Genomic DNA, 25,525 nt, shown 5'->3' on the forward strand with positions numbered 1-25,525 from the left:
GTTTGAAATCCCTCACAAAACACTCCAGAGAGAACGGAAAAATACGGATGTAGTTTTTCCAGAATGCGAGTCACGTTGTTTGACTGCTGACACAGTGACACATGCTGCTGAGTTGGCAGAATTAAGAGCACAAGCCTTTTGAATAAGCCTGTCCGTCCTGGTCTAAAAAAATAAACGTACTTGATTTTTATTTTGATGTGACAAATTAAGTTAGGCTACTTAGTAGCTATAAGAAATCATGGTCGTCTTTTTACGTTTTATTTTACATTGCATCACTGATGGGGAAATAAACAATGTAAAATTAAGCTTAAAAAGGAGTCTGCTCTCGTGAGTGCGGATCAGAATTTCGTATACTTAAAAACCAACTTGTCATTAAATCCTGAGATTTTTTATTTAAAAAACTAGTATGACGTTTTATGTGCTTGAAAGATTAATCTTTGACCTACCGTTTTGTCCATACAGCCATGTCAACGAAACTGTATTTCAAATCCGGAAATTAGGCTACTTCGCTGGTCATCGCTGGAATTTCCCTTCTGTGGACATTGAGGTTAAATATGGCTATGATGCGGTCAGATATTAGCCTCTAATTAACGGTTTAAAGTAAAAGCTAACTTCCACGCAAATGACAACTAGAGGGAAGTTAGGGGAATTTGTCAGATACTATCAATAACACTTTGGGACTGACTGCTTACGCATTTATTGATTTCTTAAGTCACCGAGATGTACGTAATGTACTATACAGTACAAAAACAAAGTTAAGGTCTACACATTTCTAAATGTGAATTTGTGTCAATTTTTGTGTTCCCCCCGAAGACAGTAAAGCAGACTTCAGATACAACATTCTAAAGAAAAACCTTTTAGATTTGAACTGAGGTTTCAAAGGCAGTGATAGATAGATAGATGCAAACAGGTCAAAACACAACCAAAGGAACCAATCAGTAAATAAACTGACATTTTACTAGTTAAACAGAAAATTACCAAACATTTAATTACTATGTAAATTATTTTAATAGTATTACAATCTGTATAACATATTATAATTTTTCCATTTCAACATATAAAAAATGCTAAACCCATGTAAAATAAAATACAGCAGAACCATTATGTGAACAGCTGCATTTTTGTGAGCACAAACTACAATTCATTGCAATTACCACAAACTTTACAAAATTGAACTTGTATTTTCTTGTGCTTTATTAATAAAAGAAATCCACTATATTACACTCAACAAATATATTCAGTATAAGCTAAAACATCTAAACAACACTTTTCTGTAACATACTTTTACCAAATGCCACACAACTGACAGTATATTAGAACAATAAAACAGGTTTGCAGCATATAAGAAACATATTTGGCTTATAAAGTTAGTTCAATCAAGATATTAATTGTTTAAATTTGGAACAAAAATGTTAAGGACAAAGGTTCTTATTAAAAACACTCACTACTAAGAGATACCGATTTTCTATATATCCTTTTGAAATTTATGGAATAACAATGAGTGCTAACTCACTTTTACCAAACATGATTCACCTTTTGGCATCACTGAAAATAATGTTACATATGTTCAAGAGTTTCACAAATATCACATTGGGCAATACATTATCTTCTGCTACTTTATATAGTCGCTAATAAATGCTCCCTCTATGTAAAACAAATCCATAGATTCCTTCAGAGCCGTACCGTAACACTTCTCAGAGTGTTATGAGCTTATGTCAACAAATTTGAAATATCAGAGCCCATTCGCATTGTGGGCCACACAGAAATGTTAATACAGTCAACTGCATGTACCTAGATGGAAATCAAATCTACAATACATTTAAGACAAAGGTGATAGTTACATCCTGAAAAAACGTAATCATATGCGACAGTCAATGATCTGGTTATAACGTCACACAAAAACTATTTACATACAGTAAGGCATATAATGATCCCTTTTTTTGCAGAAATGAATACCATGGATACCATGGACTTTGCTTTTGCCTGTTCTGGTGCCATTCGATTAGAGGAAAGCCACATAATTCTCTGGGATGAGTCCGGTTTTGCCATCATATGTCGCTTGGAGCCAGCCGGGTTCCACTGAAGGATACACTGCATGGACGTGAAGAGTCAAATACAGCAGAACTGAGTACACAACATTCTACAGAGCATTTTATGTTTATGTCTTTCCACAAAAAAAGTACAGTACTGCTCAAACATTATCCTTAGGAACATTACCGTTGGAGAAGTGCGCCCCCTGTGGGAAGCTCAGCTCATGACTGTGCTCCGCCTGACAGGAATACAAGGCTTTAGCCTCTCTGTAAAACAAACACCAGATTTAAGAGACAAGACAACTGCGGAAACATACTAATATCACTGGGAACATCAACACCAGGCTTATCTTTTGGCCATGTTGGCTGTTCTTAGTACAGGAAATAGAAATTCAGTCATATCACACATCATTTAAGCGTTTCTACACAAATTTACTCTGTTTTCAGCATCCAATTCTCAGCCTTTTTATATCAAATTTGATTAAATTTTTTTGTGAACAATAAATTATTATTTGGAAAGAAGTAGAACAAAATGACCAACAACACCTGCACTATACAGAGAAAAGGTTTGGGGTGAACATTTTTGTTAAACAAAATTGTATTCATTTTGTTCCGTTAAATATAAAATTTAAAAAACCTTTTTGAAGGTTACAAAACATAAAATGTAATTTCAAATAAATGCTGTTCTTTTGAACATTCTATTCAAAGAAAAAAAATTTTTTTTTAAAGAAAACATTTTAAACTGCAAAAATACTTCACAATATTAACAACTGTTGATCAAAAACTTTTTACAAATCTTGTCGACCCCAAACTTTTGAACAGTGGCATAGAACACACCTTAGAAGTAAGATATAACAGCATAAATGACATCTGATCACAACTATATAGTTTTTCTCAGCTAGACACTGTAAAAACATTAAAAGGAAGATTCCATTTAGGCCTGGAAATATGTAATAATAATTACTAAAACTGAAAAAATACTCTTAGTCTGACTCATTACCTTCCCGTTGGGGGCTGGGAAATTCCAGGACTCTCAAAGACTGCTGCCCGCAAGGCCACACTGGCGGAAGAAAAAGCATGAGATCAGTGTAACAAACTGATTTTACATTATGACAGAAGATCAGTGAGAAGGTTCTAGCTTACACAGATCCTGGTCTCTGGTAGCCATTGCTGGCCGAGGAGTGTCTATATGTCACTGTCACTTTAGGAGGAAGCTCCGGCAGATGGACGGACTTCAGACTGTCTCTCTGACTGCATGACACCAGGCTCTGAATAGAGCCGTGACAGCTTCTGAAACCTGAGCGTAACCCAAAAAAAAAAAAAACACATTACAAATTGTGTGAAATAATTTATTAATACATGAGAAGTGTAAAAAAGGACAAAACTGCAGGAAGAATGAGATCCACTGATGTTGATTTGCACACGCGGCATCTGTTAAATTGATAGCTGTAAATGTAAATGTTTAATCATTGGATTGAGAATGTTTAGTGGATAAAGCGGACAAAAAGGATTTTGTGCTGTGTTTTGAGACCATGAAACAAAAAACTGACATCAAAGAACTAGAGCCGATAAAAGCCAACCGTGTTGTCACAACACGTTGCATGCATCTTGCATGCCAACTAGTATGAAGTATGATGCACTTGCATGAGAGAAAACAACTCTCTACACCAGTAGGTGGCAGTAGTCTATAAATGTCATTCAAAGGATTGTAGATATACAAACCATAGAACAAAATACACTAGCTTTTTTGCCTTATTTAGCAATAGTTTGTTAAACTGAACAACCAGAGTGATCTGTTTCGGCCTTTAGTGAATTCACCTCACAAAAATGAAGCTAAACGTATTCGTTCTTACCCTCAGAAATGCGGAGTGAAGTGAGAGAAGAGCAGGTGGACAGACTGTGTCGTTCTTCCCCATGAACCTCCAGAGTCTCTCTGAGGGTTCTCTGGAGGATCTCTGAAGCCGGAGAGCTTCGATCACCTGGACTCGTGCTCAGCGCTTCTTCCCATTCTCCATCAGTCTTGTTGGCGTCCTCTTTGGAGCTGGAATCAGGGCTGGTGGTGCAAGCGGGGCTTTTGGGCCCATTGGAGGAGGGAGATGAAGTGGTCCAGCATAGGTTCCCTGATGCCTTGTGTTTGGTACATGATGGGGAGCCCGTCTTAGAGCAGCTGTTCTGGTCTGAAGAGTGAGATGAGAGAGACTCCATACTGCCCATGGGAGTGCTACTCGGACTGCTGCTGAACGTGTCACCTGATGGAGAGAAGGGGTTAGGTTGACACTCTAATAGAAGGACTGATGTCGGTTTCTGGAGACACTCACTGTCAGCATCAGCCAGGCACAGGGTGGGAGAGTACAGGCCTCTGGATTTGCGGGACCTTGAGGACAGGCAGATGGCTTTGCTGCGGCGGGCACTAGCACGGGACTGAGGCTGTGGCAGAGGGACGTTAGGGTCCGGAGCTTGATGAAATATCTAAAAAAAAAAAAAAAGACAAAATGGTACTATAAGTGTTTGTGATCCAAACTAAGAATGTGTACATTAGACAAGCAAAACTATATAAAACCAGATATTTGGAGTTGCAGAATATACAATATCATTTAACTTTTTTTTGTTTTGTTTTTGAAAGAAAAACTGTAATACTGTGAAATATTATTACAATTTAAAATAACTGTTCTATTTTCATATATTTAAAAATGTTATTTATTCCTATCATGGTAAAGTGGAATTTTCAGCCCCATTACTTCAGTCCTAAGTGTAACATGATCCTTTATTATGCTGATTAACTGCTCAAGAAATATTTGTTATTATTATCAAGGTTGAAAACAGCTGTGCTGTTTAATATGTTTTTGCAGAAATCATGATATATTTTTTTTCAGGATTCTTTGATGAATAGAAAGTAAAAGAAAATTGAAATATTCTAATTGTCATTACTGTCACTTTTGATCAATTGAATGCATCCTTGCTAAAATTTATCAACTTCTTAAAAACTTAAAAATTGATTTTTAAATTGTTTTATCTTTTAAAATTTGCTGTAATCTAATGCTCACTTAAACTAAAACACTAATAATTGAATAAAACTGTTAATGTTAAATGTAATCTTAAATCAAATCTCAAAAGGAATATCTATTTTTTGTATACTGTCCATTATAATGTCATGATGGCTAAATTATCTTATAGCATTTAAAAGTATTGATTTTATTAAGCATTTTGTGTCTAATCTATTTAAATAAAATAGTATAGAAATGTAATATTAGCAATTTCTTGGTTATGGCCCATGACATGAATTTTAATATCAAGGGTAAAATATAGGGAGTAAACCTAGTATTCAGAAAATTCTCATCCTTTATTTAATAATTTGTTCTTCTATCAGCATGGTTTCCATTAAAAGATCATTGTTTAAACAATCACCTTGTCATAGTTTTCTATGAGGATCTCTACCACAATATTCTGAAACTTGATGTTCATCATGGCAGCAACTGTCTCTTCTTGAGAGCGCATGAGTGTTGGGCCAAAAATCACACCCAGGTTAGACACGGTCATCAGATTCTTCTGACTATGTGTGGAAACCCTGTCAAAAACAGCAGAAAAATTGTTTCACAAACACAGCATCACCATGTGAAGTTTAAAGTGTGCTCATGAACAAATGTTCTAGATGGGCAGTTTCTACTTGAGGATTTAGAGTGACGTACACATGTAGATGCTTTATCAGAATATCCAGCATCTCTTTATTCTTGTCGGGGAGCTTGTGGACGAGGGCATGAACAGCACACACCCTGTAGTTCTGATCATCAGACTCTAGAGAGAGAAAAAACAACAACCCAAAGGCATCCAATTATTAAATAAGTAAGTCACATATGGACATGATGAGGAGTTTAGAGAGCAAAGAACATGCTAGAACGTACTGACTGCCATGATGAAATCTTTGTGGAGTCTATAAGTCATGAGGGGTTCTGCCAGACACCTGCAGGGAACAGAATGACTTCCTGTTTTTCCTTGGTAACATGCCATTTTAAGAAATGAATGATTGTATGGATTATTTATAAACCTGAGGTAATTCTTCAGGCCGCTGGTGATGGTCTTGTTATCCCAGGTGTCTGGGTCAAGGTCCATATCTGCAGGAGCTTTGGCCGCTGGAAGGGTCAAAATAACTCGGGTTAAATGGATTTTGGTTTCAAACACACACATCTGGTACAAGTTAATGGAAATCGTTTGTACAGGTGCATCTCAATAAATTAGAATGTCGTGGAAAAGTTCATTTATTTCAGTAATTTAACTCAAATTGTGGAACTCGTGTATTAAATAAATTCAGTTCACACAGACTGAAGTAGTTTAAGTCTTTGGTTCTTTTAATTGTGATGATTTTGGCTCACATTTAACTAAAAACCACCAATTCAAACTAAACAAATTAGAATATGATGACATGCCAATCAGCTAATCAAATCAAAACACCTGCAAAGGTTTCCTGAGCCTCCAAAATGGTCTCTCAGTTTGGTTCACTAGGCTACAAAATCTTGGGGAAGACTGCTGCTGACTGCTGACAGTTTTCCAGAAGACAATCACTGACACCCTTTACAAGAAGGGTAAGCCACAAACATTCATTGCCAAAGAAGCTGGCTGTTCACAGAGTGCTGTATCCAAGCATTAACAGAAAGTTGAGGGGAAGGAAAAAGTCTGGAAGAAAAAAAGATTCACAACCAACTGAAAGAACTGCAGCCTTATGAAGATTGTCAAGCAAAACCGATTCAATAGTTTGAGTGAACTTCACAAGGAATGGACTGAGGCTGGTGTCAAGGCATACAGATGTGTCAAGGAATTTGGCTACAGTGATTGTGTTGTTAAGCCACTGACCGCTCCATCTCTCTGTCCTCTGCAGTGTGTTAAGCCACTCCTGAGGCGTCTTACCTGGGTTAAGGAAAAGAAGAACTGGTGTGTGCAGTGGTCCAAAGTGCTCTTTTCAGATGAGAGCAAGTTTTGTAATTCATTTGGAAACCAAGGTCCTAGAGTCTGGAGGAAGGGTGGAGAAGCTCATAGCCTAAGTTGCTTGAAGTCCAGTGTTAAGTTTCCACAGTCTGTAATGATTTGGGGTGCAATGTCATCTGCTGGTGTTGGTCCATTGTGTTTTTTGAAAACCAAAGTCACTGCACCAGTTTTACTGGCCAGCAAACTCACCAGACCTGAACACCATAGAGAATCTATGGAGTATTGTCAAGAGGAAGATGAGAAACAAGAGACCAAACAATGCAGATGAGCTGAAGGCCACTGTCAAAGAAACCTGGGCTTCCATACACCTCAGCAGTGCCACAAACTGCCACAAACTGATCACCTCCTGGTCACCTGAGTTTCACAATTTGAGTTAAATCACTGAAATAAATGAACTTCTGAATAAATGAATTCTATGACATTCTAATTTATTGAGATGCACCTGTACTTCTAACAGTCAAACTATTTTTCTAAAGTATTTATCAGGTACCAAACACTGAGGTCATCAGTCGCTGGACTTTAGAGTTAACTCCACCAATTCTGTACAGCCCCATTGTGTAAATGCCTAAAGGAAAAATATTTTTTTAAATAATATTTATATATCTGATTCAATTTACAGCAATTAAAATTAAAAGCTATTTTTGTTCAGACCTACACCACCATTCAGAAGCTTGAGGTCAGTAAGATGCTTTGGGTAAAATCTCTAATTCTCAATAAGGCTGCATTTATTTCATCTCAAAACAGTAAAAACACAAATATATTAATATACCTTATAATAATGTTTAAAATGCAATTTATTCCTATGATGGCAAATTTTTAACAGCCATTTCTTCTGTTTTTTTTTTTAATCCATTTAATTTGACTTTGTTGAATAAACTTTTTTTTTTCCTGACCCTAAACTTTTGAATGGTAATGATACATAATACATGATACATAATATGTCATATACTGTATGAAAAAAGGTAGGTCAGAAGCAGAGACTTACCTCTTGTTTCCACAAGATCTATACACTTCCTTACAAAATTAAAGCCTGCTTCATTTAGGAATGCTGTGGACACAGAGTATGTTATAAATATAAGGCCAATTCTGGTAAACTATTTTTGTCTTTTGAATTAACACCACACATGGCCAAATGAAACTGTTCATCTCACTGTATATAAACCTAAATGACAATTAAATAAATTGGAGGAATAAACTTACTTTCCTCTTTCTTGCTCAAAAGTGCTGGAAGGGTGTAAATCTAGAAGAAATCAGCATGTGTTTATAACACACTAAAGATAAACGCTATTTAAAGCATATACATTTATGCATTATATTGCATAATCCATATCTTTTTACAGAAAATAAATGATAGGAACGAATATACAAAACACAATTTATAGTTTCATAATATAAACATACATGCACTAATAATCCTTTGTATATAAGAATTCACAAACTCAGCTAAATAATAACAGTGTAACGAGGGTCAAATGAGTTTAAGCCAATCAACTATAACTGACAGCATGAGAGTCAAAACAAAGAGTCATTAGCGAAGTGTAAATTCTCAGCTGTCATCTTTTTCCTGTCCGTGTGTACACTATCCACTGCCTGGATTTCTAAAAGACTGTGTAACAATAATTACATGTCTAAAATGCAAAAAGGGAGTCAGTGGTCTAAATCCTTATCAAGATTTCAAGAAGTTAAAAATGATTGTACTGTGAACTGACATATATTAATCAAACTGAGAACAGAATCTCATTTAGGTTTGGCCGTTGCACTTACCGGCTCTTTTCCATCCATGGCCTCCATCCACAGTCTTCTGTTGGATTCAGAGAGAGCCTGAAGGGTGATGATACCATGCCTGTGGGACACACTGAAGACTATTAACTCTCAAATACTAATGTAAGGGCTCAGAACTCTGCATTTAGTTTTATTTATTTATCTGTTTAAAACTAGTTTTAAGCATCATGCCACTGAATAATGAAATGTTTCCAAAGCCTGCAAAGCAAATCCACATGCTACAGTGTAGCAAGAAGGAAACAGAGTTATGCAAGCAGTATTATGAAGCAGTTTTTCCTTCACTGCTATTCACCAATTCCGCCACAGCATAGGAAATCATATTTTACCTGAGCGGCGAAGTTGCAGACCGAATGAATGAAATAAGTTAAAGGGCCAGATACCACAGAATGAAACAAACACACATCTTTCTTTTGGGTTATCATCTCTAGCTGTACTTAAAACCAGTTATACAGTACTAGTTTAAATAACAAGCCATGGCTCTTAAGAACTGACTTATTTTAAGGAATAGTTCACCCAAAAATGTAAATGTGCTTAAAATGTAGTACCCCTTTCAAGCCATCCAAGATGTAGGGGAGTTTGTCCTCTGCAGTGAATGGGTGCCGTCAGAATGAGAGTGCAAACATCTTATAAAATAACTATAATCCATAAGTAATCCAAAGTCTATAGTATATCAATTAATGTCTTGTGAAATGAAAAGCTGTGTGTGTAGGAAACAAATCCATCATTTAGATGTTTTAACTTTAAACCGTCACTTCTGTCCAAAATATGAGCCTGTACTTCATAAACACTTCCTCCATTGGAAAAGTCCATCCCCTGTTGTCTTCTCACATCAATTTTCTCACATCAACATATTTGTTTAGAACTGTTTTGGAATGTTTTTGCTTGTGGTCGATCTGTGCATATTTCTCTCCTGATTCAGATGAGATGACTTGGAAAAAGCATTATCATGGAGAGTTATTGGAAATTATTTATTTTAGCTGGAAACAACGGTTTGAAGTTAAAAGCATCTTGATGGATTTCTTACAAACACGCATCTTTTTTGCTTCGCAAGATGTTAATTGATGGACTAGAGTTGTGTGGATTACTTGTGAATTATTGTAATGTTTTTAACAATTGTATAAATTCTCTTTCTGACGGCACCCATTCACTGCAGAGGATCAGTTGATGAACAAGTGATTTACATTTTGGACGGCATCAGGTGAGTAAATTTTCAGCTATTTTCACATAATCAGTCAAACAGACTAATTAACTAGTTTCAATAACTCAAAAGCTTAAGTGCAGTTATTTAATTAACATTCACTTATTAGGTTTTTTGTATATAGTACAATGTCATAAAAAGTGTTTCAGTATGTTATGAGCACTGTTAATTAGAATTAAAAAGGTAACTTAAATGCTCCACATTCAGGGGAAGGGAGATTGTTTTTATTAAAAGAGATTTTATTATTATTAGAACACACCAGCATTTTTAGATAAAAGTGCAACATACCGATGGACATTATAGAAACATTGCAGATAATTGAACAGATGCCCTTCACAGGGGTTACCTCTTCAGTTATGAGGAGAGAAAAGAAGAAATGGAAGGAAGGAGAGTGCTGAAAATGACGGACTGAAGAAAGATCTAAACAGAATATAACTCTCGTCTCCTGCAGCTCTCAGATTTCTCTCAATGTCATGCATGAAATTATGTGAACACACCTTTCTACCACCTCAATGTCAAAGCAGAATCGCTTGTCAATAGAGTCAGTCCTCCGTCTGATGCAGGACTTCAGCTTAAACATCTCAGGAGGACTCATGATCAATCCATTCTGGACAAGAAAAAACAAAAGATATCTCAATATGGTAATTTGAAATTAAGCTAATAGCGTTTAAAGGGGTCACTGGATGCAAAATACACTTTTACATGCTGTTTGAACTGAAATGTGTGTTGGCAGTATGTACACAACAATCATATAATGACAGAAATCCACCCAGTGTTTTTTTTTTTTTAAATCTCCAAAAATAAAGAGTGCTTTTTCAAATCAAGCCATTCACAGATTCTAGGCAGAGTGATGTAGTTCTGCACAGGCCCCTCCCCCGATTGTTGACTGACACTGGCGTGTTTCCTTAGACCCGCCCTGTGTGAGCTGTGAACAGCCTGCCATTGTTTCACAGCCGGAGCAGATGTAGACAAGAATGACTCTTAAGTGGTTGAGGTGTTCTGTTGTTGGATGTAATAATGAATATAACAGTCGTCATTTACTCCGAAATCCGAGCCGCTAAAGACGTGGTGGATTTCATTTGTTTCTGAAAGGAATGTGTCCCCGATCTACCTAAATGTGTTTATCTTCGCTCATCCAGTTACATCTACAATTAAGTGAGTGTAATTTTATGAATCCTTGCAAAATTGCCTTTCCTAATAATGTGCTAGTTAGCAAGTTAACAGTCTCAGAGAACTGCTTGTCACTCTACAGAAGAGAGGGGCGGGGTCAGCAGTAGCTCATTAACAATTAAAGGGCATGGCACCGAAATGGGTCATTGTGAATGGAGCTGTTTTTTTTTTTTAAGTAAAAAAGGGTGTTGTTTTACACTACCATTACAAAATTGTAACCAAAGTATGTAATAGACTTTTCATGAAGGCCCTAAAGAATTATATCAACTGGTGAAAAATGGGCATCCGATGACCTCTTTAAATTCTGAACATTTAATACCTGTTTGCCTCCAGACTTGAATTCAGAGTTGCTCATTGTAAACATTTTGGTCTCTTTCTCATACGTGCAATAATGTCGACTCCATGTACACCCCAAGGGTCCTTCAACAGAAAACAGGTGATCATTAGTGAATTTCAATTGTTCCAGTGAACAACAATGTATATTTATTACGCATCTATTTTTATTTTTTTTCAACAAATGAATGACATTGAAGAATTTAGTGATGGCTGCTGAAACTTCAGCTTTGCCATCACAGGAATAAATTACATTTTAAATGTATTTTTAAATGTATTGGAACAGAAAGCACTGTGATAATATTTCAAAATATTACTGGAATTTTTATTCAAATAAATCCAGCCTTGGAGTACATAATGTCAAAAAGTTTAGTTTTTATAAAGCTAAAAATTTTACATCTTTGAAAAAAACTTTTTTTTATTGTATTAATAAAAAGCTATACAATAATCTTTAAATATATGATTTTATTATTAGAAATGCTCAGGGGGATACTCACGCTTCTCCTGCACATAGAGGAAGCCCTCCATGGTCCACTCTCCTGGAGCTTTAAAGTCCTGATCTGCAGACCTTATCCTTCTCATCAAATTCTCCACTTCCTGTCTTGTGCTCTCGAAATTATTTCTTGTCTTTAGAGGGAACATCAAAATAACAGTAAATTGGTTCTCGAGGGACATCACTGGTCTCCAAAGTACAATTCCTTCCATATGCAACAATAAATACTGGATATTCTATTATAAAGATTGAGTGATTCACACAATCAACAATTTTAAGGTACGTTTAGCACTACACAATGGCGTTTATACAAGCATAATATTTTTATTGGCTTACTGTCTGACCGATAACGTTATCTGAAAGCTCTTACATTCTGGAGGTTGAACTGTAGCTGTTGCTTGTATGGCTCAAACTCATGTGCGAGTTCGTAACCCTCGTGGTAGAAGGTGACTAATCCCTGGAGGAAGGCCAGCAGCTGCGAGAAAGACAGTGGTCATTTCAACAGTTGTATAAAAGCAATAACTCTCATAATCATGCAGTGTATTCAGGGGTTGATTTAGCTGCAGGATGTGGCTGTTATCATCATTTTCTTTCTGATAGGCATGTGCTTCAGAGAAACAACCCTGCTGATGTTACAAGATGTAATAGATTAAAAAACAGTGCAGCAATTTTCTCTCAGTAAGAGGAAGCCTTCTTCGTATTTCTCATCTCCCCAAACAAAAGTGGCATTCATAGTACTGCAGAAATGGAAATAGGTGTGTCTTACCGGCTCAACAAACTCAAACTTTTTCCTTTCTTGCACTTGTTGGATTTTGAAAACATATTCCAGGGAGGCGTCATAGAAAATCTGTCTTTCGTTATTTATTTGGGTGTCTGCCTATGAAGTATAATCAAAGCATTCAGTGAAGGTAAAAGAAATCATCCGAAAATAATGTAATATTCTGTGGGTTTCTGGAACTTTTATATCAATAAATGAACTTTCAAGTTACCTCCTGCAAAAGTGACTCTTTCTTTCTTGAAGACAGGCTTAAGTGCTTCTCCAAAACTGTGTAATACTTCTCGGTCTCCTTGTCAAATTTCTTCTTCCCTTCCTTCAAAAAAAAAAAAGGTGAAATGAGTTGGAATTTCCTGCACTGTAATTGAGGATGAATGCTTTTTGCAGAGATAAGATGTTATATAAAATGTTAGACTTATTCACAAACACCATGAAAACAATAGGAAAGTTTGAATTAGTTAATTTTTTTATTTGACATGCCGAAAAGTAATCCTGAAATGTTATAACCAGTAGATGGCAGACTCACATTTGACTTTCCAGGAACCTGAATTCAAGTTTACTTTAAATATTCAGCTGGAAGCCTTTGCCTACAGATTTCCGCCAGATTTCAAATGGACATTTTTTATTATATACATATTCACTATAAAATAATAAATTATTAAATGATCTTATATATTTGACTAAATATTATTTATTTTACATATACATTTTATTCCATAGATTTAATTTAATATATATAAAAAAATGTAATAGACTAAATAAATATTATTTCAATAAAATTCTACTTATCTCCATAACCAACATATTTATTTTTGATTTCTGTATTATAACTGAAAACATTAGAAAAAATGCTGTGTAGATTTCTGAAGAGGTTTTTGGATGCAGATTCTGCAGAGCCGTTTAAAATAATCCACCGTATTAAATACGTTCCATAAAATTTCACAGATTTACACCCAAAGTCAGAAAAAAATAAGTTAATTTATAAAACAAAAGAGTCGAGATGATTTAAGATGTTAAAGTAGAAATAGCACCTATTTACGTTGGACCAAGCACTAATATGCTTCAGACCTCCAGCCATGAGAATCTTTTTTTTTCTTCTTTTTGAGACTGCGTCTGTGACTAAAACCAGTTTGGAGCTGTTTGTTTTTGCTGTTTGACATCAGCCTAACCTTTCCCATGACCCTCTAATGGACACACCGTCTAAACCACAGACTGGATTGCCAAACATCAAACTGAAGGAAGCTCATTTCTGACATGCTTAGTCCAGTTTCTAAGCCCATCTGCTGGCTAGCAATGACATCACTCTCTTTAAGAAATGTAAGCTTTCTGTTTAAGGATTTTAAAAAGACATGTATACAAAGCATTTTTAAGAAAAACATTATCTTTGCATGAAAGAAACACTTCCAAAAGTATCATAGGAGAGGTAGCCAAACATTTTTTAAGTGGATCTGGTAACACTTTGAAATGCATTGTACAGTCTCATGAATAATTGTCACAGTTAATATATTATAACACAATGTTACACAATGCATTTTGGTAAAACTATAGGGGGACCCTATACTTAAGTAATTGCTTATTAGCATGCATATTACTAGCATATTGGCTGTTTATTAGCACTTATAAAGCACATATTATGCATTACCATCTTCTATATCCCTAATTCTACCCAATAGCTAAACTTAACAACCTCCTTATTAACTATTAATAAGCAGCAAATTAGGAGTTTACTGAGGCAAGAGTCATAGTTCATGGTTTGTTAATGGTGAGAATTGGACCTTAAAATAAAATGTGACCTGCTTTTTAAGCAGGTCACAAGAACGTATTGTATAATGTAATGTATTACAACACACAATATAAATAATATAATACAATATAATAACCCTTTATAATGCATTATACATAAAAGCTTTAAGTAAAGCATTACCGTAAACCTTTTAGAAATAAATAATATGCATGTACACACGTGGTGAAAATTCTGGGGTCAGTTCTGTAAAACAAATAATCAATTTGATCAAAAGTGTCACAGTAAAGATGTTTATAATTTAAGTTTTCTATGTCAAATAATTTCTGTACTTTTAAACTTTTTTTTACTCAAATCTTGCCATGGTTTCCACAAAAATATTAAGCTACACAACTGTTTTCAATGTTATTAATAAGAAGAAATGTTTCTTGAACAGCAAATTAGAATGACTTCTAAAGGATCATGTGACACTGAAGACTCGAGTAATGATTCAGTTTTGCCATACCAATATTAAATTACGTTTTATAATTTGTATTCTAACAGAAAACAGTTATAAAAATAAAAAAAAGACGGTGATATGCCCCCAACATTACTATATATATATATATATATATATATATATATATATAAAAAAAAGAAGATTTTTTTGTATGGGAGTATGAGTATGAGAGACTTCTTTCAAAAATAACAAAACTCTTAAAAAATTTAAATATTATTAAGAAATATTATAATATTTACAATATCTAAGTATCTAGTTATCATTCAGCTGTTTGTTCCAATTCTGACATAATATTTATGTATCCAAGTCAGGAATACATTGTGTGTGACAGTGTTTTGGTCTGAATATGTGCACACATCTGCGGGAGGTTGAACAGCCGGACTGCCATTCCCTTTGGCCTCTATCATGTCTCAATGTCTAAGCTGAGCGAGTTCGTTCACAGCTCTCGCTTAAGAGCATTGGGCCAAAACACCCAAATAAGGCATCAAGAGTTGTGGCTCTGGATGCTTGAGCTCGACAGGCAGCGCTCCAGCTCTTCTAATACTTCTGGAGGGGTCACATTCACAGATCACCAGGGCTCCCATGCAGCACAACAAGCTAATCTCCTAGAAAGAGTAAAGCTTTAACTAGAGTCTGGTTGTAAACGTGCCCTCTAGCACAGCACTCACAGGCCATTTCACGTTGGTCAATGTGGCATTACAGTATCTGGCTATAATTTGACTGCGCTTGTCTTCAACAGTTGTTTGCAATTTCCCCCCTTCCTGCAGGGTTTCACGTACCTATATTGACCGTATAGGATCCTGTCACATCATAGGTAAAAATTACTTTCCATTGAGATGTAGTACATTAACTCACAAAAGGGTTTAACAACTCACTTTGGCCGCTCCGATCTGCTCTTTCCGAAACTTTGCCAGGGGTGTGATCAAGACATCATCAGCATTCTGTATCTAAATAAAAGAAAAATCATTAAAAACTTCAAACAGTCAAGTATGACAAACCAACACTAATGAATCATCTGTCAAAAACCTTTAACTATATAATAAAATTTTACAAAATAATCATTAGTCATTGAGAGAAATGGCTGCTTTGTACTTAGCCTTGGTATTGTCTATTCATTTTACCTGTATTCATTAGTGTAAGATTTAATATGAATTAAAAATATGAGAATTTCAGTAACTTGCATTGAAAATAGTTTTAAATAGTTTTATTAAAATACAAGGTCTAGATGGAAAAAGGAAGGAAAGTGATGTTGCCACACACACACACACACAAACTTTTTATAATTTTGTAAATATTTTGATTAAACGAAGAAAAAATTTGAGCATTTTAAGTACTTCTAAATACATTTGAAGTATTTCCATCTTAAAAGTTCTAACATGATTAACTGCAACATGTTTAAACCAAAGTATTTCAGATTCACCCATTTTACAGTCTATAGTGTTAAAACGCACACTGAACAATGAGGTTCTCTTAATGTGTAAACTCAGTGACATCACAGTCTGTTAACAGTTAACAGGCGGCACAGTGCATGAACCTATCCAAGGGAATTACGTTTATTTACTGTAAAATAACGGCACTATAATTAGTACCATTTTCATGTAGGCACTCCGATTGGAAAAACACACAATTACATACACTAGTTCCTTTTATACACTTTCCCAGGCACAGCACGGAGGACTTCATGTCTCGCTGGAGAATTGGTCAAAATAAGTTCCACATGCTTGCCTTTGCTCAGCCGGCGGCAGCACGGACCGTCCATCTCTACAGGCTCCATCCACCCACATCAACATTAATGGAATTTGTACTTGCAAATAATAGAAAATGTACAGACTCCAAGCAAGTCCAGATGTATGCTACAGGCTTTGAAAGGATGTAGTGACAACTTCAGTTTTAAGATATGAGTGCATTTCCTGTTCGGCTCATGGTCTTTCCCTATATTGTAAACCAACAGCATATTTATACTAAATTTCAGTGCGATTTACCGCATACATGTTATACATAAAATGCCGAACTTGCATTTTAAACGAGTCAAACAAACTTGTCTTACACAAACATCCATGACAGGCTTATAAGCATCAGACAGATGAGCTGCACATGTGACATATAAATGATATTATTGAGTGGCCACAATAAAGAATAAGGGACACATTTGCTAAGTTCTTAGAGATTGACTTCTGTATAGTTTTGAAAAAGTTTTTCAAATTCATTTTTTAAATAAATAAATACATTTGTCATGTGGAGTAACCTTCAAATAAAGGCAAAAATAATGTCTTTACACGTTACATATCTTTATTATTTTCAAAAAAGGTTTTTCAATTATTTATTTCAAATGTAAAAAGTGGTTGTTTGTTTCACAAATATCAAGAATTATATGATCACACGATTGTGTTGTCATGAACGGGATAAATGATCTAATATTTTCTGCAGGGGTCCCCTAAATGATATAATTTCCTGTTTAATGTCTCTAAATGTTGGATGCACAGCATGACTTTAATTGGCAGACAAAGGTTTTAAAATATTAATTAGCAGGGAAGCATTTATGTTAAAATATTTAAATACTACTATTTAATACTAATAAATTACACCAAACTATTTAATTTCCTTTTTAAGAGTTTCAACACCTTGATGCCTTCCCAAAATGATCAAAATACATTTTAATGCAGAACTTTAAAAACATATTCATGATAGCAGAGGAGCATTTAAGTTAAGATACAGTGAGTACGGAAAGTATTCAGTCCCCCTTAAATTTGTCACTCATATTGCAGCCATTTGCTAAAATCATTTGTTCATTTATTTTTTTACTCATTAATGTACACATAGCACTTACATATAAACAAAATAAGGCTTTGTCTGTGCTCTTCCCATTTAAAATTAGAGGCAGACAACCACTGCATTTTAACCATGATCCAAACAAAGATGCTGCATACACATGCAACATGAGCAGTTTTTAATCTAAATTAGATTGTATAATTTCGAAATGTGAAGCAAAAACAGAATGATTTCACTTCAGTTTTGTGAAACTATACATAAAAAATATCTGGATGAAACAGAAACAGCAGACAAGCTGAACGAGACGCAGATTCACTCTCTGCCAGCAGGTGGCGCTTAAAGCATTTTTCTTGGTTTCTGTAAACAGAGCTACGCTTCACTTATGAACTTTAATACGCATTATACAGAGGCAAAAGAAAAAATACCATCGAAACTTTTCTAAAGACAGTCAATATTCATATAAACTCCTAATTGAATCATGATTTGTTTAGCATCTCAACCGATTTTAATTGATTTTCAACTCTCAGGTAATCGTTACATCCCTAACAACAAGCACTCATCTCATTAAAAGAAGAGGCCTTTCAGGACTTCAGATACAGCTGAGCACTGAGTGCAGACAGTCGCTCTGTTTGCTCAAAAGTTTCTCCCGTCAAAACTTCCCATGGCCCTTTTTAGCCAGAGAGGAAACTCATGTCTTACATCAGTCCGATCCATCATGTGGGAAAATGCCTCCCACTCAAAGCAGAGCATGTTGGCGGTGCGCCTAAGATGAAAGTACCTCTGGATATGAGAGCGTCTACTAATCTGGCAGAACACAATGGCAGAAGTTAAATCAAACACTACTACGATTGTGTTTACATAATGATTCACCGTTACATGAGACCTGACTGTCTCGGCACCATGCTCCAGTAACACGGAGTACTTCCCATCTGCACCCCATGGGAGGGCAATGCATTTACTAGGAGTTATTCACCCTTTGGCTCTATTATTGTACGTCTATGAATGAAAAGGCGTTCTGGGACTTTCTCAGCTTGACGGAGGTGTTTGTCATCCTGAGAGGCCCAGCGCAGGAGCCTGTGAGACTGAAGTGCAACACAGCCATGGTCTGCAGGAAGTAAAGAAACTGTAGAAGGCTGCTGGGTAATTCTTCCCCTGAGGCTCTTCACATAGCTCCGCATTCTCCAGTGAACAATGGATGGGACTGAAACTGCAGCTTGGATGCTTGCAGACTTGGGACTGTCTGAGCAAATGCAACATATTTCATATCCTCTTGGATAAATCAAGTGTTTCCAATTCAAAACAAATTGTTTTTCCTTTGGGTACTGACACATTTTGAATGTAATCCACGTTTAAGGTCATTTTCTTTACAATTCTATTATAGAGTAAATCAAACGAACTAACACCACACAACATCACAGAATGTTTGGGTTTTTGTAAGCCAACCAAAAATGTTGATGTCACTGATGTCACTTACTGGAAGATGATGTCATTAAAGACCAGGGTTTCTTAATTAAAGGTATATTACAAAAATTAACAAAATGGAACAGAACAAGTACAACTGACAACAATGGACTAACCAATAAAACTGATCACCAATTAAAACGATATTAACAAGAAAACATCAGAAAGGGCAAAAAAAGAGAGAATCTGGAATATTTCAACATACCTGCCAGATCTTTATCAAGAAAGTTCGAAAATAGTATTGAATTTATTTTAAGTTCAGCCATATATGTTCACTTCATTACGATGCTGTGAAAAAATACAATTATCCATCTTTATGAAATATGATGATAAAAGGCCTTTCGCACCGCAGGAACTTTATCATAGTACCAGAACTAATTGTGGAACTACCCACTTTTGGTCGTTTTCCCACCACCGGAACTGGGTGCGATTTTAGTACCGGACTGCCTTTTTCGAGAACCAAATTAGCCCGTACTCCGGAGCAGGGTCTAACCAGCTCAACTGGTACTAACTGTGATGTACTTCCCATGTAGACACTGATTGGCCAACCATGGTCGAAAACGCCCTCACCCACCATGATTTAAAAACCATGTGACATACTGTAAACATTGTGTCGATTCCGCAAGTATGATGACCAGCGATAAATATACGGACGCTGAAGTGTCTCACTTGTAGCAAATGCAGCACTGCCATTTGTCGTTGGAGATTCTTAATCCTCCCATCCATTCTTTCAATCACTTTACGTATATATGTCGACATTCCATGTCCATTATTGGGAAACCCGCGAGACACATCAAAAACACAGCTCCGATCACAGCATCCTCCATCCTCCTGTTGTTAATGTTATTCTTCTTTGTTAACGTTGTTGAATGACACGCACAAATGACATCGCTGTCGGTCGGCTTACGTCAAGTCCTAGTACAACCCTTTAAATGGTATTGGGAAGTAGTTGGTGCAAAATCATACCAGTACTTTAGTACATTTAGTTCTGGAACTAAAACGTTGCGAAAGGCCCTATGAATATATAGAGCAGAAATGACTCACTGATATGATTTTTATTGCACAAGGCAGCATAAGAAAGGAAACCACGGTGTGATCTACAAGCTGGAAAAGCAATCATCTGAAGATATGAGCCAATAAAACAAAGTGTCATGAGTGGATGACCTGAGGCTTGACCTCAGTGTTTTTGTTAGACATCCAGACAAAAGCCCAGAAGAAACAATAGAGCTGTTTGTCTTTGTTACAACAGAGGCTCCTGTCTTACAGTCACACCATTACAGCGAATATGAATATATGACATATTTCACATTATTACCGTATTTCTTAATTAAATAAATTCAGCCTGGCTGAGCATAACAGACTTGCCAAGAAAATTAGCCCAAATTTTTGAACGGTAGTGCATTCAAACTATTTTAACAAAAAAAGAAATGCACAGAGAAGTGTCACATGAATCCCAAACAGAGCTGCATGTTTGTTAAGATGTGGGTAGAGTCAGCAGTGAAGCACAGAGGAGCATTGTTTTCCTGATGAGGTCTTTCGCTGCTGTACTATGACTAATGATCCACCAGCTGCAGCAGTGAATGGCAGGAATATTCCTAGAAACACGCTGCTTCATGTAAAAATGCCCATTAAAGCACCCGTTAGCAGCTTCAGTTGATAGCAGTGAAGATGGCTATGCTGTTGGCATTGATGTTGCAAATGATATTTCAGAGAAACAGCATGAGTGGTATTTCATTATCATCGGCACTTGCTGATCTAAGCCCTTACCTCCTCGAAGAGTCACGACCTACAGAAAGCATCTTTCTGTTTCTCATAACACTCAGACCCGACTGTGGATGCTCACAAAAACTCTCCCTCAAAATAGCGCACACTTATGGTGCTAAACCACTAGGCTAGAAGTGTGCTATGAAACTTTAACTAAGTGTGAACAAAACCACATAAAAAGGAACAATAAAGAGACAACTGCTAGAATGCAAACAATCACTCTGGCTACTTCATTTATGAGGTTTGCGGTACTTTTGAAGTAGACCACATCATGCTGTGCGTTTATGGCATCACTGAGAATTTAAATTGATTAACTGAAAGGCAAATTCTTTGAAAAGACACTTCCATTTCTTTAAGAAATGAATTATTTTGTACAGCAATTATGTATTACATTGATCAAAAGTGATAGTAAAGACATGTTTAATGTTACAAAAGATTCTAAACGACTTCTAAACAAAGCAACTTACTAGTCGTCGTCTTTCCTCCTCCACAGTGTTCAGCAGCTGGGAGAATTCCTTTAATGACTGGGCTGTGATAAGAGGGAAAGAATTTCAATCACGAATCATCAGCTCTGGATCTGTAATTACTCTATCAGCACATCTGATTTTGCTCTTTGAACCTTTAGCATAAAGGAAATACAGAAAACCTGCATATAATATCAACTATGCAAAAAAATAAAAAATTCCATGGCCTCCTAACACCTGATCAATGCACAAAGGGGTTTTTCAAGAAACAGCAGACCACATGTTCAAGATGTAGAAATGTGAGAGTAGAATAAAGCATGTTTCCTGTGTGAGCCCTGCATGTGTGCAACATGGTCAGTCATAGAAAAAAAGGGAAGATAAATTAATTCAAAAGCTGTATTGCATGTTTTACAATGATCCATTACATTTCTGACAGCGTGATTGTCAATGATAATTCCTGAATATGCCTTGGCTTGTTGTAATACTTAAAATATAATGCAAAAACAGGCTAAGCACCTGAGAAATGATCCAAAACTTGCAGGAGAAAACATCTGTGATCTAAAATAAACTACTGTTGATATTATGTCATGCTATGTTGTGATTCTGAGATTGTGCTTTTTTTTTTTCCTAAACAAAATACACTTTGGCCACATCACTTCCTGTTGTGGCATATAAACTATTTTTCTGGTTTGAGATAAACAGTGTCCCAACTTTCAGTCCCCCTCGTCATTCTCTGGGGATTTTAACTCCTCCAGATATCCAATTAGGAACTCAGATAAAAACTACTTGCAACTACTTTCTATTAAAAGCACAGACCTACACATAAATACACCCTCGGTTATTTCAAAATCATGTTACAGCAAGACAAATCTGCTTTGACGTGTAGCAGAACCACAAATCAGCAGAGATGCACTTAAAAGGACATGCCAGGCGTGCATGAACCAATACTTGTCCTGTTGAGATATTCAAATCAGATTCAAAGAACTGGTATTATGATTTAGCACAAACATACTCTACTGTTTTTTTTTTTTACTCTTTTTGAAAGAAGTCTTTTATGTTCACCAAGTCCGCATTTATTTGATCAGATAGTAAAAATATTACTACCTCAAACTTTTGAAAGTAATGTATGGCCATTAATTTAAGTAAGTACAACCTTAAACCAGTGTCGCTAAACCCTATTAAATGAAATATTTTTTTAAAGAAACATTTTTACATTTTAAATAAAAAAATATAGAAAGAAAGAAAAAAAGGGGTCAATTTTAACTGAAAATGATCTGCAAATGATCAGAATCTCACCAGCCTACATATCTAGTGTTATGACCAAAATGGACAGCCAAGGCCGGAGGGAACATTCTCACGCCTTGCAGACTGTTGTTTGGGATAATGGTTTTCTAAATGCCAGGCAGTAATTGTCCCGGTCTGATAAAGAACCATCAATGTTGTGTTTGACACTATGGAGCTGTAATGCTACAGTAATGTGTTTTCTCTGCTTACTGTTGTTGGTGGGTGACTTAGACGACAGCTGCAAATAAAAAGCTTATGGAGGCATGAACATTTTGGAGACTTTCCCATTTTTCATCACTGTTTTTACAGCTTAAAGGAATAGTTCTCCCAACAAATGACTGTTCTGCCATTATTTACACACTCTCACCTCATTCCAAACCTGTATGACTTTCTTTATTCTGTGAGACAAAGGAGTTAGTCATAGATGAATGACCAAGAAATGAATTTTCCCTACAATGAATGGCAATCTTTGCTATCAGGCTAAATTCTCAAGGCAAGATTTTTAGTGAATAAGATCTAAATTTTCTTCAGGGTACTATTTTGGGATTGACTCCTCTTGGGATGTCCCCATCCACTTTTTTTGTATGAATGAGAGCAGCTTCAACATTCTGCTAAACGTTCCCTTGCATGAATGAAAGAATACTGGTTCAGAAAAACATTAAGGTAAGTACATTTTTTCTTTTTTTTTTTTCTCCAGATAGGAAATTGTATAATTTATTAAATTGTATGATTATTCAAATAATTTTCATCTTGATCATTTGCCAACTACTTACCAATGTTAATCTCATCATCTGTTTCTGCATCTCCGATGCATTCAAACTGGAAATCCTGTAGGGACTGGGAAAATTTCTGCACAGCTGCAGATAGATCTGTTGGAGAGACAACAAAGAGTTATGTGACAGAGCTTCCTAATACTGTGAGCATATCCACTGAATTTTCAGTTCTTAATATAATATGATATAAAAGGAAGGAGATAACATCACAAATACTTCATTTGTCAATAAAAGCATTAATGATGTAGGTCTTTTCTGGAAGACATCCACTGATTTTCTTTAGTACAAAAGCCCCAATGAGCCTTCTGCAAGACTGCATTGTGGCTGAGAATAAAAGAGAAGTTGTGAAAGAGAAGAACGTTGAAAATAACAAGAATAGTCAAAGCTGATTGGACCTAAATGTTCAAAGGCTAATGCTAGAGCAAAGCAAATTTATCTAAGGGAAGGCAGGAGGAGCCATGATAGTGAAGAGGATGATAACAGCATATCTAGCAGAGAATTGTCTCCTTTCTGATATCACATCAGATACCAGCTGAATAAACAAGTATTATATGATGGAATACACCAACCCTGTACATGCTCACTTCTTCAACCTGTTTGATAATAGTGTGGATATATATGTTTGTAATGATTAGATTTTTGAGATTAACTATTGAGATAGATTGTTAATATGACTCTGAAGACCCTTTGTATGAGGAGCTGTAGTTTTAAGTAGTTAAATTAAATGTTTTTAAAAGGGCAAAATGCCAGCTACCAGTTTATCATAGGTCATTTCTTAACTATATATATATATATATATATATATATATATATATATATATATATATATATATACATATATAGTTTCTCACTTATAAACCTCCATAAATCACAACTTATCTTACTTTTAAAAAGACACACGACCTGTTACTTACTTTTAAGCGCACTAATAAGCATATTTCCATCTTTGATAAGTTCCTTGATGAATTTATTAGTACGCTCCAGCTCAATTTCGTGGCATCTGAGTCGCTCCCTGAAGTCAGGACTGTCCAGGAAAGAATCACTGAATTCCAGCGCCGGGAGCCCCATTGTAAAAGTGCGGATGAATGAAACAGTGAAACAACACCTGAAGAACAGCTTTAATCCTCGGGAAAACTAGATCTCTTAATAAAGGAAACTTTCCACGCTTACGAGTCCCGATACTCCGTCTCCCCGAAAACCCACTTCCGGCATTTTGTTTCCCTGCTCAAACACAGAGAGGCTCAGCAGAGAGAGCGCGAGTGTAGCGGTGACTCCTACTGGTCTGATCCCGCTCACCTACAGCAAACATCAGGACGTGATTAGCGGCTGGGCTACACCCTCCTGAGAGGACTCGAGAAGTCGTCTCTGTGTACAACAAATATGAAGGATTTTCAGGACAAAAATGTAACAGGATGGGTTTTATTTGCATGGATATTAAGTCATCTGAATCAGCATATTTTCTTGTTTAGTCTGAAAAAAAAAACATTTAAGTGTTTGATCTTCAAAACTAGAAAACTAAAATTTCATGACCAGAAAGGGCCCATAAAGAAATCATAAAAATACATGCCACATTTGACAGAACTGCTTATTTCGCCATACATTTGTTTACCAAAATTAAAATACACAGCTTTTAAGTTTTTACATTTTAACATTCACGTTTACAGTGGAACTTCAGTGTTTGCCATAGCTACTACACTTTACTATGTACTAATTACACTACATAGGCTTCCTATAGCCACGCTTTCAAAAATGTACCATGGTAATTATAGTTACAAAAAATAATACTACATTTAGTCCTAAATACTACAGTTAAACGGGTACTGGCATTTGTTACTTGGCTTCCACCAGTGAAATAAACAAAAATACAACTATTTTAAAAGTTACTCTTTTTAATTTGAATTTTATTAAAAAATTATATTAATTTAATAACATTTATCATTTCATAATTTACCAGAAAATGTGGTTACTTTAGTGTACTATTATGTGTATTATTAGTGTACTATTATGTACTA

General features: G+C 35.8%; 1 protein-coding gene across 1 annotated transcript; it reads right to left on the bottom strand.

Annotated features, from left to right (window-relative positions):
• Positions 1–1,170: 1,170 nt before the first annotated feature.
• LOC127985784 (rho GTPase-activating protein 42) lies at positions 1,171–24,855 on the bottom strand. Its single transcript, XM_052587948.1, has 24 exons — positions 24,428–24,855; positions 23,514–23,609; positions 21,460–21,521; positions 15,874–15,945; positions 12,973–13,074; positions 12,750–12,860; positions 12,354–12,458; positions 11,988–12,117; positions 11,477–11,577; positions 10,485–10,594; positions 8,772–8,850; positions 8,208–8,247; positions 7,993–8,055; positions 7,498–7,572; positions 6,073–6,157; positions 5,930–5,988; positions 5,717–5,822; positions 5,436–5,595; positions 4,349–4,499; positions 3,884–4,279; positions 3,174–3,327; positions 3,031–3,090; positions 2,218–2,297; positions 1,171–2,091 (listed from the first exon to the last, which is right to left on the bottom strand). Exons 1-24 carry the CDS (start codon positions 24,579–24,581, stop codon positions 2,003–2,005), a joined length of 2,640 nt encoding a protein of 879 aa, XP_052443908.1. The 5' UTR covers positions 24,582–24,855; the 3' UTR covers positions 1,171–2,002.
• Between the last annotated feature and the right edge of the window lie 670 nt (positions 24,856–25,525).

The sequence above is a fragment of the Carassius gibelio genome, chromosome B21, assembly GCF_023724105.1.
Source record: "Carassius gibelio isolate Cgi1373 ecotype wild population from Czech Republic chromosome B21, carGib1.2-hapl.c, whole genome shotgun sequence".
Classification (NCBI taxonomy): Eukaryota; Metazoa; Chordata; class Actinopteri; order Cypriniformes; family Cyprinidae; genus Carassius; species Carassius gibelio.